Source organism: Cryptomeria japonica, chromosome 8 (genome assembly GCF_030272615.1).
Source record: "Cryptomeria japonica chromosome 8, Sugi_1.0, whole genome shotgun sequence".
In the NCBI taxonomy this organism is placed as follows: Eukaryota; Viridiplantae; Streptophyta; class Pinopsida; order Cupressales; family Cupressaceae; genus Cryptomeria; species Cryptomeria japonica.
The window spans coordinates 399,081,369-399,096,876 of NC_081412.1; the positions used below are offsets into that span (position 1 = coordinate 399,081,369).

Consider the following 15,508-nt stretch of genomic DNA (forward strand, 5'->3'; position numbering starts at 1 on the left):
TCTTTGTTTTAATATTGCAAATTGTACTTTCCAGCTTGGGCGTGGGTTTTTGGGAGTGCGTTGGGTTGCGTGCTTTGTATTTTGGGGTATTTAGAAGCTCTATTTCAGTTTTTTCTTAGTTTCTTGGTTCTTAGTGTCAGTTTGGGAGTGATTTGGGGTGAATTGGAGTTTTGAGTGAGATATGAGCATTTTAGTGTGATTCAATGTTGTTGGTTATGCATTTCCAACCTGTTGTTATTTGTATCAGATTTTAGGAAGTTGGTGTTGAGCTGGTTTGGTGATATTATCTTCTGTGGTTCAGCATTCTCTTCTATTCTATCATTCCTATATTTTGTAAGGTTGAATAGTAGTACTATCAACCAATTTTTGAATTGTAAGCATACCCGTTGAACAAGTGGAAGAGGCAGGCGTGCCGCCTAATTTTTGGTATTTGTATCTCAGTCCTCCCACTGAATAAGTGGTTGACTGATTAGTTTTTATGTATTGTCCTCCTGCTGAAATATGTGGTAGAGTGATAGCTTTATGTAATGTCCTCCCGCTGAAATACACGGTAGAGTGATTGAGTTTTAGTTTCTTGTTGTTTCCCTTGGCTGGTTTACCGCCAAGAAGTTTAGTTTCTTTCCTGCTGGATAAGCAGTAGGGGTTGGCTTGCCGCCCGTGCATTGTAATTTCCAGTTATTGGCATCTAACAATCTGCGGAACACCGTATGCTCTCACCCTCCCAGATTGGGCTCTCGGTGGACAAAAGGTGGAAGGGTTCCCTTTCATTATTTGGATTATTTATTTAACCTTAACGAGTTATGGTGTTTATCTTGTAATTCTTATTGCAAAAAAAACAAATTTTTTTTAAGGGAATATTAGAGTGGTATCAGAGATGGTCTTCCTGCCAGACTGTGAATTTTTGAGTGGTCAGAGTTCTCCATGAGTGACAGAGACGTCCGTTACTACAACAGAGAACAAAGGAGACAACAGTTTTAGATTCCTTTAGTGTCGTAAGAAGATACCTTTTCAGAGGTATTGAGAAACAAAGGTAAGGAAGTGGATTTTGTAGATTCAGTAGATTCGATGGCAGATAAGGCTGCAAAATAGAATGAGGCACCTAACAAAAAGGTTGAGAGACAATTTAATGCCATGATGGATATGATGTCTCAATTGCTGGCCAACCTTAACCAGAACGTTGTTGGGACCCCTAACCAACCCAACAATGGACCGGAAGCTAGTACTTCTAATAATCCTAGAGGAAATGGAAATGGGAGTAACAATGGGAGCAAAAATGGAGGTTCAGCTCCAAGACCTCTACAACCCGTCTTTCTACCCAGAGAAACACCACAAAATGAAGTTGAGATACCTACTGCTGATGAGATAAGGAGTAGCTATATAGAGTATGCTTCTCTCCCTGCAGAGATCCGAGATATCCTCACCTTGGATCAGTACATGAATCCGAAAATGAAGAGAGGAAGAAGGAATGACAATCGGTATTCCACTCCAAGAGATTACCATCAATCTCTTGGGAAGGTTACTCTAGCACACTTCGATGGAAGCAGTAAGAGCACGGCTAGAGCTTGGGTGCAGAAGTTGGACAATTACTTGTCCTTAAGACCTATGCCCGAAGAAGAGGTCATCAAGTTTGCTACCTTGCACCTGGATGGAGTTGTGCATGAATGGTGGTACCATGGGTTGGTCACCCTTGTTCATAGCTTGATCCATACCTATGCTGAATTCACCAACAAATTGATAGAAAGATTTGATACCAAGGATCTAGAGGTGAAGTTTAGAGAGCTTGCACAACCCAAATAGCAGGGTTCTTTGGACACTTTCATAACTGAGTTTCAAAGTCTTTAAGTTATGGTTAGTAGTATCTTGCAGAAGAGGTTAGTGGTCCTATTTACTGAGGGACTTGATGAACCATTGAAAGGTTGGGTAAAAGCCTTTGACCTACCCACCTTGGTTGATGCAATGAAGAAGGCTAGAAGCATGGAGTTGGCTGCCCCTAAGTCCAGATTTCAGTCAAAGCCTTTCTCATTTCGTAAAGACAAGAAGAAATTCTCTAATCAGCCTAAGAAGTTCCCTTCCCGGATGGATGATGAGCTCCATCAAGAGATTCGGAGGAAGAATTTGTGTTATTCATGCAAAGAACCTTGGGTTCTGGGTCATAGATGCCATGGGAAGAGTAATGCTCGGCAAATGGAAGCATATTCAGCCGATGGATCAGATTCTGAAAATTCAGAACAGCAACTTGATTCGGAGGGAAGTGAGTATGAAGAGGCTCCAGAAGGGCTTGAAAGTGATCAAGAAGATAGGGGTATATTTGCCCAACTCTCTAGCTTCCACAAAAATGAATCATTCAGAGTTCGAGGAGCATTGGGAGAACATCAACTTGTTGCTCTAATTGATACTGGGGCTAATCACAACTTCATCGATGCTAGGATTGTCGCCAAGAGGGGCCTTATCACTAATGATGTCGAAGACTTCAAGGTCATGGTGGTTGATGGATCAACCATTGGTTGTAAACGGATGGTGTCAAACATGTCAATGAAGCTAGGTAACTATGAAGTCAAGGATGACTTCTATGTTGTCAATATTGGAGGGACTGATGATGTGGTCCTTGGCATTCATTGGCTGCGATCTCTTGGTGAGATCATTGTTAACTTGCAAACCATGGAGTTAAAGTTCATGTCTGAAGGAAAGAAGGTGGTTTTGTGAGGGATGTCTAATGGAGGCCCGCAGGTTGTATCTCTGAAGAGAATGGAGAGGTTGATCCGTCATAACCAAGTGGAGTGGGCAGCAGAGTGTGTGATCATGCCATCAAATCCATTAGAAGACAAGGGCAGCTACACTACTGATATTCAAGCTCTAATCACAAACAAGAGGAAGGTCCTTGGAAATCCATCACTAAGAAGACCTCCAGAGTGTATGGTTATGCCATCAAACTCACTTAAGAAAAGAGAAGCTATCTTGGAGATTTTCAGGCTCTGATAACAAAGAGGAGTAAGGTGTTTGAGAATCCACCCCCTGGTAGACCTCCTGAAAGAGGTACAGAGCACATCATTGAGCTAGAAGAGGGAGCCAAGCCTGTTATGACAACTCCCTATTGATACCCTAAGAAGCAGAAGGATGAAATAGAAAAGGCTATTAAGGAGCTTCTTGACATGGGATACATTCGACCAAGCAAAAGCCCTTTTGCTTCGGTTGTGGTTTTGGTGAAGGATGGGACCATGCGTATGTGCGTGGATTGTCGGGCTTTAAATCAGAAAACCATCAAGAATCGGTACCCAATTCTGAGAATTGATGAGCTACATGGAGTTGTGTTCTTTTCAAAGATAGCTCTTAGATTGGGCTACCACCAAATCAAGATGAGGGCGTGAGATGTGGAGAAGACTGCTTTCAGATGCCACTTTGGGCATTTCGAGTTCCTAGTCATGTAGATGCACTTTCCCGGAGACCCCATTTGAGCTGTATGAGTGAGCTTACTGTTGATTAGAGGGACTTGTTGCTTGCTGATTATGTCAAGAATCAGTTTGCAACTAGCATCATTGAGTGCACTTTTCATGATGAAAAGTACAGATTGGTTGATGGATTGATTATGTATAAGGGTAGGATCCTTCTTCTACCTGAATCTAAGTTGAAGGAGAAGGTATTACAGACTTTCCATGACATACCTCTTGCTAGTCACCAAGGTTTTTCAAGACTTACAAGCAGATCCGAGAGAGATTCGCTTGGAAGGGGTTGAAGAAAGATGTCTTGAGGTACATTAGGGAATGCCATACTTGTCAGAAGAACAAGGACGAGCACACAACACCCGCTGGTTTATTGCAACCATTGCCAATTCCCAGTCAAAAATGGGAAAGTATCTCTATGGATTTCATCACTAGGTTGCCGAAAGCTAGTGGGAAGGATTGTATTTATGTGGTGGTAGATAGATTAACAAAATTTGCTCATTTTTTCGCCATCACCAACTCATTTACAGCAGCTCAGGTTGTTGATTTGTTCTTCCGTGAGGTGTTTAGGTTACATGGGCTGCCTAAAAACATTGTGAGTGATAGAGACAACAAGTTCCTAAGCTCTTTCTGGAAGGACATTTTCAGATTGTGTGGTACTGTGCTCACACCAAGCACGAGTTACCATCCTCAGACAGATGGATAAACAGAGATAGTTAATAAGTGGTTGGAAGGTTATTTGAGAAATTATGTTTCAGAACAGCAAAAGGCATGGGTAAGATGGCTACACCTTGGTGAATACTGCTATAATTCCACTTATCACGTGTCCCTCTGGATGTCTCCTTTCATGGCGCTCTACGGTTATGAGGCCACTAGCTTTGCTGACTTGGTGTTTGGTGATAGCAGAGCACCCCAAGCTAGGGATATGGTTAAACAATGTCAGGATATTCTAAGGGCATTGAAGGACAACCTCCAGATTGCACAGAATCAGCAGAAGTTGTATGCTGATCAGTAGCGTATCGAGCGCTCATTTGAGGTTGGTGATATGGTTTACTTGAGACTCCAGCCCTTCAGACAGTTTGCTCTCAAGAAGAGTGGAGTGGAAAAACTCAAGCCATGTTTTTATGGGCCATTCAAGGTCATCAGGAGAGTGGGAGTTGTGGCATATGAGTTGGAGCTACCAGCAAGTAGCCGAGTACATAATGTCTTCCACGTGTCACGCCTTAGAAAAGCACTTGGGCACAATGTGATAGTCTCTTTTGATTTGCCTCCTTTGGATGAAGAGGGAGAATTGGTGCTAGTTCATGAGGCCATCCTTGATGTCAAGGAACGATTGTTGAGGAGGAGAACCATCAGAGAATATTTGGTTAAGTGGAAAGACTTACAGGTGTAGGATGCTACATGGGAGAGTGAGAGTTTACAGCATCATGGCTTACTACTGCTTGATGACAAACAATTTTGGGAAGGGCAGACTGTAATGTCCCCTTCTTAGTATTGATGCATTGAGTGGTCCATTGGCCTATTTCGGAGACCCGTAGAGTATGTGGAAAGGAGAATTAAGGTTTCCATCTTTTGTGGAGTTCTGCTCAAGCTTGTCAGGAGGGAATTCTTCAGTTCTGCTTGTGGTTTCCTTCTAGGTTTTCCATCGACTCCAATGTGGCATAACATGCAATTGACTCTTTGGTGAATTGTGAACTTACTATTTTTAGTAAGTTAGGGTTTGGTTGTCGGGATGGTGCAGTCTTACTGAGCTTTCCAAGCTCTTTCTTTGAGTGCGAAGATCATGATTGTCGGAGCAGTATTTCATGACTTACTATTATTAGTAAGTGGCAGTCTTGGATATGGTTCCGATCCAACACAGTTCAGTGGTCTTCATTGCTCAGCTTCATCCTTGATTTTTGTGATAATCAGTATTGGAGTTATAAGTTATTTAATTAAGTATTATTTCTTTATCCTAAGGTTTAATATTTAATTATTTTATTACTGATTATTGATATTGGGAATTGTGCATAATATGATTTTTTCCTAAGTTTGCCTAGGCGAATTATTTTGTGTTAAGAAGGGACGCCTAAGTGAATGTGATGACTTTATTTTATTTGACAAAATATACATTCATGCCAAAAATCGTGGTCTTCTTCCTAGGCGTGTTTTTGACTTGGATATGGCGCCATTCTTGGGTCCACCATGGGGGAAATGAAATGCAAATTTGAGGGGGAATTTGGAGGCATTTGAATTTGAATTTCAGTCTTGGAAACCTATTTATACAAGTGCTTGGCCTCTCATTTGATGATCGAAAGAAAATATAATGTTATGCTGTCGGATTGATTCCAGGCTTTTTCAAGGGTGAAAACCTTCTAGACTTTTCAATTGCAGTTTTGAGTGTGAGACATCACTCCTAGCTAAGGCTCTATTGTGTGGATTTTGTGGTGTTGTTGGGGTTTGAATGTGAGGATTTGAGGAAGTTGGGTTGCTGCTGTAATTTTCTGTGTTGTTGGTTGTTGTGTGGCTGAAGCGAAGTTTCATTCCTACCTCCCTACTTGTACGACCTATCATTCTAGGTATTGGCTCGAACAACTTCTATGCTATAGGCGATATGATTTGTAAGTTTGCAACCTTTAATTTGGAGTCTTTGTTTTTATATTGCAAATTGTATTTTCCAGCTTGGGCATGGGTTTTTGGGAGTGCATTGGGCTGTGTGCTTGGTATTTTGGGGTGTTGAGAAGCTCTATTTCAGTTTTTTCTTAGTTGCTTGGTTCTTAGTGTCAATTTGGGAGTAATTTGGGGTGAATTGAAGGAGTTTTGAGTGAGATATGAGCATTTTAGTGTGATTCAGTGCTGCTGGTTATGCATTTCCAGCCTGCTGTTATTTGTATTAGATTTTAAGAAGTTGGTGTTGAGCTGGTTTGGTGATATTATCTTCTGTGATTCAGCATTCTCTTCTATTCTATCATTCCTATATTTGTAAGGTTGAATAGTAGTACTATCAACCAATTTCTGAATTGTAAGCATACTCGCTGAACAAGTGGAAGAGGCAGGCTTGCTGCCTAATTTTTGGTATTTGTAACTTAGTCCTCCCACTGAATAAGTGGTTGACTGATTAGTTTTTATGTATTGTCCTCCCGCTGAGATATGTGGTAGAGTGATAGCTTTATGTAATGTCCTCTCGCTGAAATATGCGGTAGAGTGATTGAGTTTTAGTTTCTTGTTGTTTCTCTTGGCTGGTTTACCGCCAAGAAGTTTAGTTTCTTTCCTGTTGGATAAGCAGAAGGGGCTGGCTTGCCGCCCATGCATTGTATTTTTTAGTTATTGGCATCTAACGATCTCCAGAACACCGTATGCTCTCACCCTCCCAGATTGGGCTCTCGGTGAACAAAAGGTGGAAGGGCTCCCTTTCATTAGTTGGATTATTTTTCTAACCTTAACGGGCTATGGTGTTTGTCTTGTAATTCTTATTGCCAAAAAAAATAAAAAAATTTAAGGTTACACAAATGCAGTTACACTTTATTGAAAAAGATCTTTGGAATGTTGTGAAACCAAATTCAATCATACCAACTGATACAAATGAACTTGCAAAGTGGAATATCAAAGATCAGAAAGCTTTGGGAACTATTGGTCTCGGCTTATCAAAAGCATATTTACACCATGTGGATTTTGCAAAATCGGCAAAAGAGATTTGGGAGGTCATTAAACAAGCTCTTTGGATCTGAAGTGGAAAGTGCGAAGACAACATTGAAGCAAAGATTGTATGGATTGATGTAATGCCCCCTTTTGGTTTAAGATATAATTAAATGATTAAAAGCATGTTTAATTATTTAATATTATTCTTTTAAAAAAAAAATACATGATAAGGATCATATTATATATTTAAGTGACTTATTAAAGTGGGAAATAAAAAAAGTCACCTTTAATTCAAAAGTGAAATAAAAGAAAAGAAAATGAAAAGGCAAGAGGAAATGGAAGGCCAAGGGACATTCAAAAAATTATAAAAGAGCATTGGGAGGATTGTTTGAGCACGTTGGGTTTATTCATTTCTTGGTTGTAACCCCATGAGGTTCTGGAGATTTGGACTTGGTCCATATCATCCTTCTTGAGGACGAAATCCCTCTTGAAGAAGACTAGCTATAGCGGTGAAAGATCTACTCTGGCTGGTGTTTTCTAAAGATATCACATTGCTATTGGTATGTGGATTTCCAATCTTTTTGTACATGTTGTAACTGTTATTGGGAGGTTTCCTATGCATCCAATTGCTCTATAAGTTTTGTCGCTATGATTGGGAAGATAATTTTGTTGTTATTATGTTGTAGTTTGTAATGATTTATCTATTTTGGTGATAATATTCATATTTAATTTCAGATCTCTATTTCAGCCTGATATTATATGATTTTCAATATAATCATTTGAATGAATAGAAATCATTTTTCATGCAAATTGTTTGTTTAAATTACTTTGGAACATTTGGTAAAAAGGTACAAAAATGGAAGATCGTATTAGTAAGTTTCACTCTCTTCTGAATCAACTAGCTGGGATTAATGAGAAAGTAAAAGATGATGATGCTAAAGAAATACTTTTGAATAGTTTGCCTAAAAATATGTCTGGAGTGGTGTTCAGATCAAGCAAGGTAACCATTAGTTTTGAAGGGGTAATATCTACTCTACTTGACCATAATGGAGACTCAGAATCTGAAGAGGTATTATTTGTACATAACAAAGTAAAAAAAGGCAAGTACAAATCCAAGCATATTCCTTCAAAAGGAAAAATCAAATGCTTCTATCGTAATGAAAAATGACATGTAATTTTGAATTGTAAGAAGAGGGCACAAGATCTACAAGATGATAAACTAGATCATCATGCTTCCTTAATACCAATGATGAAGAGCTATCATGTCCTAGTGATGAAGAATATGTGCTTTTGATAAATTCAAGATTGGAGGTTGGAGGCACTGGAGGTTGGAGGATAATCAACGTCCTCTCATCAATCACCAACGACGGGGCCGCTTATCAACTCTGGTGGCATTTCATTTTCTATGCTTGTCAGTGTTCCTAGTTGTGTGAATAAGTGGAAATTTCACATTGTGGGGGGGAATAGTAACCAATGTTCCATTCCCATTTTGTGCCAAAATGACTAAAGCCAATGGCAGCTTCTAGTGGTAGTAGCAGTTGTCTATGATCTTCGAGATCGAGTGATAGCGATCGATAACAATGACTACAATTAAGATTTCTGTTTTTCAGATTTGTGATATGTATGTTGATTTCTATATCACTTCCTTGATGTACAATCATAGTGCCGAACAAAAGTACCAAAGTAAGTCAGTTTATGGATCTTGAAAGGGTTTGTGAGAGGATCCAGAAAACCACACGAGGTGAACAGTTGATGGGTTCCTGTTCATGTTCAGTTTTGTGGTAAACTTGTGTGAAAACCATGAAAGGTTGATGGGTGGTGCCTTTTGTTTTGAATCAAGATCATGAGCCACAAGACTTGGGCTTATTGCAGATGTAGGGTGTGAGTTCTTACCATGTTCACACTAAGGGGGGGGGGATTATTGTTCACATAGGATCCATAAAATAATTATTTGTAAGGTTTGGTATAGTTTGTTAAATAGGTTAGTATATTAGAGGTACGAATGTGTTGAGTTGTTAAAACTTAAAGCAACTCAATATATTTGGGTAAGTTGTTATGGGAGTTTCCTATATTGTATGAGACTTTACTCTTATATAATTGTGATGTATTTGATTGAAATTGTATGTAGCACGTATATCCAATTATAACTATTGCAGCTTCTATCTCTCGGCCCATATTTCTAATAACATTGTGATCAATTATCTGATTGATTGACGAATGTGGTTATGAAATGTTATATTATATTGCATATTAGTTATATTTAATTATATGCATAGGTAATTCTTGCTTGATATTCAATTGAATTTGTTCTAGAGGCTTTGTTCTTACAGAAATGGCCAAACTTACATTTTGGGTATAAGAAGATAATGAGAACGATCTACATGCATATGCATTATATCTTTGCATGATTTCATAAGGGGTATAATGGCCTTTTCTAGTCACATGAATCCTCTTAACTGGTTTTTAAACATGAATGGCACCTTTGACGTGGAAATCCCTTAAAAAAAAATTGTTTCTGCTTTGAGGAAGGCCCTATTGGCCCAAGGTTTGTCGTTGCACAAGAAGATTGACCTATTAATGCCTGATACAAACATCAGAGATAAACAAACCATGGGAGGTGGTTAAGACATGTCATTAATACTCAAGTTCGATCTTGAACAACCAAGGGGATGAAGGCACCAACCTTCCAACAATCTCCCCCACAACGCGACCAAGGGATTCAAACCTGTGACTTATGCTCTAATACCACTTGTTGGCCCAAGGTTTGTCATTGCACCAAAAGATCGATCTATTAATGCCCGATACAAACCATGGGAGGTGGTTAAGCTATGTCACGAATCCCCGAGGGAGGCGCTGAACAAACAAGGGACAAAGGCACCAACCTTCCAACAAGCCCATGGTGTCTCATTAGAAATAGGCTTGCATCTCTCCTCTACACATGTTAGCCTCATGTACACGTCCTTCTAAGATGGATTTTATGTGTATGCATAATATAAAAGAATGACCTTACCATATAGCAGTTTATTTCATTGGTAGACTGTAGTACCACAAGATTGAGCAATAGGGTAGAATTTCAGTTAAGCAACGAGCAATAGAAGCTGTACCTTGGGCAGAGAGTACCAATCTGTTGATTAATATCATCCATGTATTGGTTCGCTCTCAGGCACTGAAGTTAGACATTTCCTACCTGGCTGATAATGGTAGGCTATTAGAGAACATAATGATATAACCCCCTGAAAGTGTTGATGATTATCAAATTTTGTTAACCATTGTTACCAGATTTTTCAGACCAGCCACATTTATCTGATTTGGTCCAGATTTTTCAATTTTATAGAAACTTCACTGATTTTTTTTACATTCCAGATTTTTCAATTTTTTCGGCATCCAGAATGACTCAAATTAATTATTTTTCAAACCCATAACTATGTTGTGGACAGTGAGGGATGTGGTGAGTTTCAGATATCCTCCTACAAAGTTCATCATTAGGAAATTTTAACCTGGCCATTTCACCCTCTCTATCAGCACTGTTTTCAAGGGAACCATCACAAGGTGCCCAGTAAATTGGTAATTTTGTACCCCTGGTTCTGAGTTGGATAGCATTGATTTAGATTATTATAGTAAAACACTAGAATCTGCATTTTATTACTCAGTGTTTTTCATTTTTTGTGCTTGTGTCTTCAAGGCATGGTTACAGGAGTTATCAGAAATTTGGGATTGATAGATCATAATAATGGTTTTTTGTTGCTCCATATTTGGACTTCAATATTATTTATGAAATTTACTCAGATTTTTTGTTATTGATAAATTCAAGAAACAAATTGGATTCTTCCAATTTTCCTACACATTTGCCAATTGTCTGTCTGAATTCAAATTCATTAACCTGAATTCTCTCCTTGATGTGCTCAGAACTTTTGTTGCCCCTTTGGAAAGACTGAAGCTGGAATACATTGTACGGGGGGCAAAGGATAATTGGTACAAAACAATTCATTTCATCTGGTCGTCTGAAGGGTTTACAGGCTTTTGGAAAGGAAATGCCTTGAATCTTTTTCGTATGGTCCCTTTTAAATCTATAAACTTTGTAACATATGACATGTACTGCAATTGGTTGTTACAAATACCTGGAAAGGAAGAAATCATAAACTCTGACAGACTCGCAGCTGGGGCTGTCTCAGGAATTGTAGCCACTATGATATGTCTTCCCATGGACACTGTAAGCAGCCCTTATTTTCTACCCATAACCTTTTTCCATTTTGTTTTATTTCAGGCAAAATGCTTACCAGAATATTTAGTTTGAGAATACATCATTTCAAATTATCTCTGTTTTGTTGTCTCATCGTTCAAATATGTAAGCTGCTATTCTTGTTTCTTTCTCTCAAATATGATTCTGTGGGTGTTCAATAAGGTATTCCTCTGCACTAGATTTAATTCTTAAACTTATGCAGATTAGAACTAGGCTGGTTGCACCAGGAGGTGAAACCCTAGGCGGTGTTGTTGGTTGTTTTCAGCATATGGTCCGCACTGAAGGCTTTCTCTCTCTCTATAAAGGTCTTTCTCCAACACTTTTGAGCATGGCCCCTGCAGGAGCAGTATTTTATGGAGTATATGACATCTTGAAAGCTGCCTATTTAAGTTCACCTAAGGGACAAAAACGGTTGAGATGGCTGAATCAGGATAAAAGAGAGAGAATAGAAACCTTAAAAGCAGAAATCAGTTCTAAAGAGGAAGAGGTGAGGGATAATAGCAAACAGATGGAGCTTGGACCAGTCAGGACCTTGGTATATGGAGCAATTGCAGGTGCTTGTGCAGAGATTGTGACATATCCATTAGAAGTAGTGCGCAGGCATCTTCAGCTTCAAGAGACAGCAAAGTTGGGCTTAGTAGCTACATTTAATTTCATAGTAAAGAGAGATGGCGCAGGAGCTCTGTATGCTGGTGTATTCCCCAGTACAGTGCAGGTTTGTTGCAAATCTCACCTTCTTAACATTTGGGCCTTTATTGTAAACCTGTGATTATCTGGTTTCTTATATTACCATATACTAAAATAGTAAATTCAAACATGTTTCCAATGAATGTAATAATCTTTAAGAGCGCATCATCTTGAAATTCCAATTTTTAGAAGGGAACATCAAAACTACGCTCAGCCAATTAAACTTCGTTGAAATCCTCTATTTCTAACTAGAAAGAAAGGTAATACTTGTGCTAGGGATGCTATATTATTATTTTGTATGCGATAGTAAAATTAGCATGCCTTTGATTTTGTTATCTGTGCATGCAATATTTTGGGCAAGTTGAAGTTGGGAAAATGATAGTAGGCTGTATATAATTTTGATCTTTAATATAAGTGTTTTTCTTTTACATTTGTGAAAATTTTCTTGAGCATGTCAAGATATATTTTTGAAGTATATCTATAGAATCTGAACCTCTTTAATGAAAAGTCAAAGTTAGTTGTAACATGCTTTGTATATCACTTACTTAAGGAGTAAAGAAACTCACATTTGAACACCAATAAGAGATTTAATTAAAATTGTTTGTTCAAATATTGTAGCTTTCGTTTGCCTTGAGATTAGTGGTCATACTTCTCTGAAATGATGGACTTATATATTATTCTCCTTGGCCATGCCATCATCCACAAGCGATTTTCATTTTCAAATTCTAGAATGAACAGTTGCTTGGCTTCCTGGGCAATGTTGAGTGCATATTGTTACAAATTGATATAATATTTTCTTATTGTATTTGACATGTTCAAACTTTTGCATTTGTACAGGTCCTTCCTTCTGCAGCTTTGAGCTATCTGATATATGAATTTATGAAGGTCGTGTTGAAGATATCTTGATTTTCTTTGAATTGTGTATGTAACTACTTGTTATTGGAATGAAAAGAGCTGCTGTGTTGGTGGTGTACCAAAGGTCTTTTCAAACTATTTCCTGCAAATTAGTTGTGGACATGCCACTTTCCCCACACAACCACGTAGAGGATGGTGTAGACTGTATAATTTTATGTTATGTTAATACATGTGAAGCTGACTTAATTTGTAATTTTAACTGTCAACTAGAAGTAAGTTATCAAATGGTTATAAACATTTAACCCATCAATTGTGGCCTAACTGGTAAACATTGGACCTTTAAATAGAAAAATCATAGTCGAGGAAGGGGTGCTGATTTATACAAGGTCCTCCCTGTACCGCTTCTGTGTAACTGGACATTATATTGAAATAAAGCATCAATCGTTATATTGTCATGCAATAATTGTTGATGTGAATTCTTATTCTTATTTTCTACTGCAAGTGATTGTATCGGTAGTGCAGAGTTTCAGCATTAGTTCATGGCGGCAGTGTCTTTGGGAAGTTGGGTCAGACTTCAACAGAATCATGATTGAGTAATAATTATTGACAATGACACAACACGATGGAAGAGGAGGAATAAATGGGCTAACTAATACAAGAACTAGTAAGCACACAAAGACACAGAAGATCAACTCACCCAAGGCCTTAGGTACATGTGGGAGCTTTTAGTCAAAGAGCACATCAGAGGAACAAAATAGAAACCAAGTACACTCAGAATCCATCTGGGGTAACTTGGCTGTAACCGATGAAGTTGATCAACTGTTGGATAATTTGCCTTGACTCCTAGAAATTTGATGATGGAATCTTCGATTTTGTAGAGATCGGACTTGTCACTAAGTGTTGAAGTGTTTGCAATCTCTATTTTCAACCTTAATAGTTTCTCATCCTTGGAGGTTTCTACATTTTGAGCAGTAAGATCGTTGGTGTAGTTTATCTTATACATTCACATTTTCTTACTAGATGACTTACTCATCAAATAGAAAAATGTTCCAAAGTATATGTAGGGTGCACAACCTGTTGCGAGTGTAGTAATATTGTACCATGTTCTTTCGGCTTTGTAACTTTTTTATTTTTCTTATTCATAAATACTTATAATTTTACATTGGCATCATATTGGTTGGTTAGCCTTTTTTTAGCGAAGAGTCAAAGATGAGATAGATATAGAATGTCTTCTTGGAAACGAAAGAAGGTGTTCTACAGTGTGATTGGCCAAATGATTGATTAATCAATATCTTTTAAGATCATCCAATGTGTATTGGTTTAGAGGCATTGAAATAACGGTAGAATTGCATGAGATTGTGGTTGCATCCTGCTAAAGTCTTTGACCAAAGCTCCCATTTTTCTTGTCATTTTCTTGTGATTGTTTGTTTCCAATGCAAGAGTTGCTGAATGCTTGCATGTGTATTACACTATCACCATCATCTATTTACCTCTCGTCAAGGTTTCTCCCCATTGGAACCCTTCATTAAGGGAAAGGGTACTTGTCAATCAATATGGCTAGCAAGGGAGTTTGTGGCTATGTGGTCAAGGAAAAGTACCCACATGATGCTCTTTCTCCTCTCAGTAAGATATGACTTGAGATAAAGTTTGGATACACATTTGGTCATGGAGTTGCTTCAAAATCACCACATATTTGCTTGGTAGTTGTTTTATCCTTTGTTAACTTGAAAAAGAACTTGCACTTACTCATCATATTTTGGTTGAGACTAATGACTACACACTTAATATTTCTCATCCTCATAAAGGTGGCTGAAATTCGTTCACTATTTGGGACTAATGTTCTTTATTTCACAAAACATGTTTGTTTGCTTGATGTTTCTCTACTCTTAGAGAAAATCTTTGAGTTAATTTGTTATTACTGTAGAATATTGACTTTTTGTTGAGGCAAAAGTCTAATTTAGCTCTCAACTCTTGCAGATTTCCCCAAATTGGGTGACTAGTTATTGAAACGTTGTGAAAATGGAGGTTAGTATAAACCAATAGAAATTCATGTTGGTGAATGAGCTTTCAACCATAAGCAAAACATGAAAACAAATCCATTCAAAGCATTATCAAAGAAGATTAAAACAAGAAGCTAGTTAGGAAATAAACAAAATGAAATGAACTTGCCCATGATGCTCCCTATGCCATGACTCTTCCTTGTCCTCCTCTCGAAGATCCTGTTGCTATGTGAAGTATGCCCTTAGCTTGAGCACTAGCAGACATGGATGTCAAATGAAGGATGTGAGATGGTTCATTATGTGAAGTGTTGAATGTTTGAAGATGTGAATGTAGTATTAATGTTAAATAGCAATTCCAACTTGTGGAAGAACTAAAACATAATACAAAGACTTCCTACAAAACATTCAAATTCTAAGCAAAGTATCAATGCATGGATAACTCGTGTCCTTTCAACAATGAAGGATTGAGCTTTATTTATAGGAAAAAAATGGGCAAATGAAGGGTTGAGATTGAGTTGATTGAGGAAGGTTTATGATTGCTTGAGAAAATGTTGATCCTCAATCCATGTGCTCTCTTTTAAGACAATCACATGTTGACAAGTGTCAACAAGGGAAGACTTGAGAGGAGAGGGGGACAAAGCATTAAATGCTTGAAGATTTGAAGGAAGCCA

The 15,508-nt window shown here is 38.1% G+C and overlaps 1 protein-coding gene across 1 annotated transcript; it reads left to right on the plus strand.

Moving 5' to 3' along the window:
- The first annotated feature begins 1,845 nt into the window (after positions 1–1,845).
- Positions 1,846–13,292, plus strand: LOC131079483 (uncharacterized). The gene is made up of 5 exons (XM_058017447.2): positions 1,846–2,542; positions 7,904–8,159; positions 10,842–11,265; positions 11,498–12,010; positions 12,820–13,292. Exons 1-5 carry the CDS (start codon positions 1,846–1,848, stop codon positions 12,886–12,888), a joined length of 1,959 nt encoding a protein of 652 aa, XP_057873430.2. The 3' UTR covers positions 12,889–13,292.
- Positions 13,293–15,508: the final 2,216 nt, after the last annotated feature.

Bases quoted from the DNA above. Each gene is read 5' to 3' on its own strand.
- LOC131079483 (XM_058017447.2), top strand. From the start codon at position 1,846: ATGGTTAGTAGTATCTTGCAGAAGAGGTTAGTGGTCCTATTTACTGAG. The intron at 2,543-7,903 runs GTAACTATGAAG...TTTGGTAAAAAG, and splicing joins AAACATGTCAATGAAGCTAG to GTACAAAAATGGAAGATCGT. The intron at 11,266-11,497 runs GTAAGCAGCCCT...AAACTTATGCAG, and splicing joins TATGTCTTCCCATGGACACT to ATTAGAACTAGGCTGGTTGC.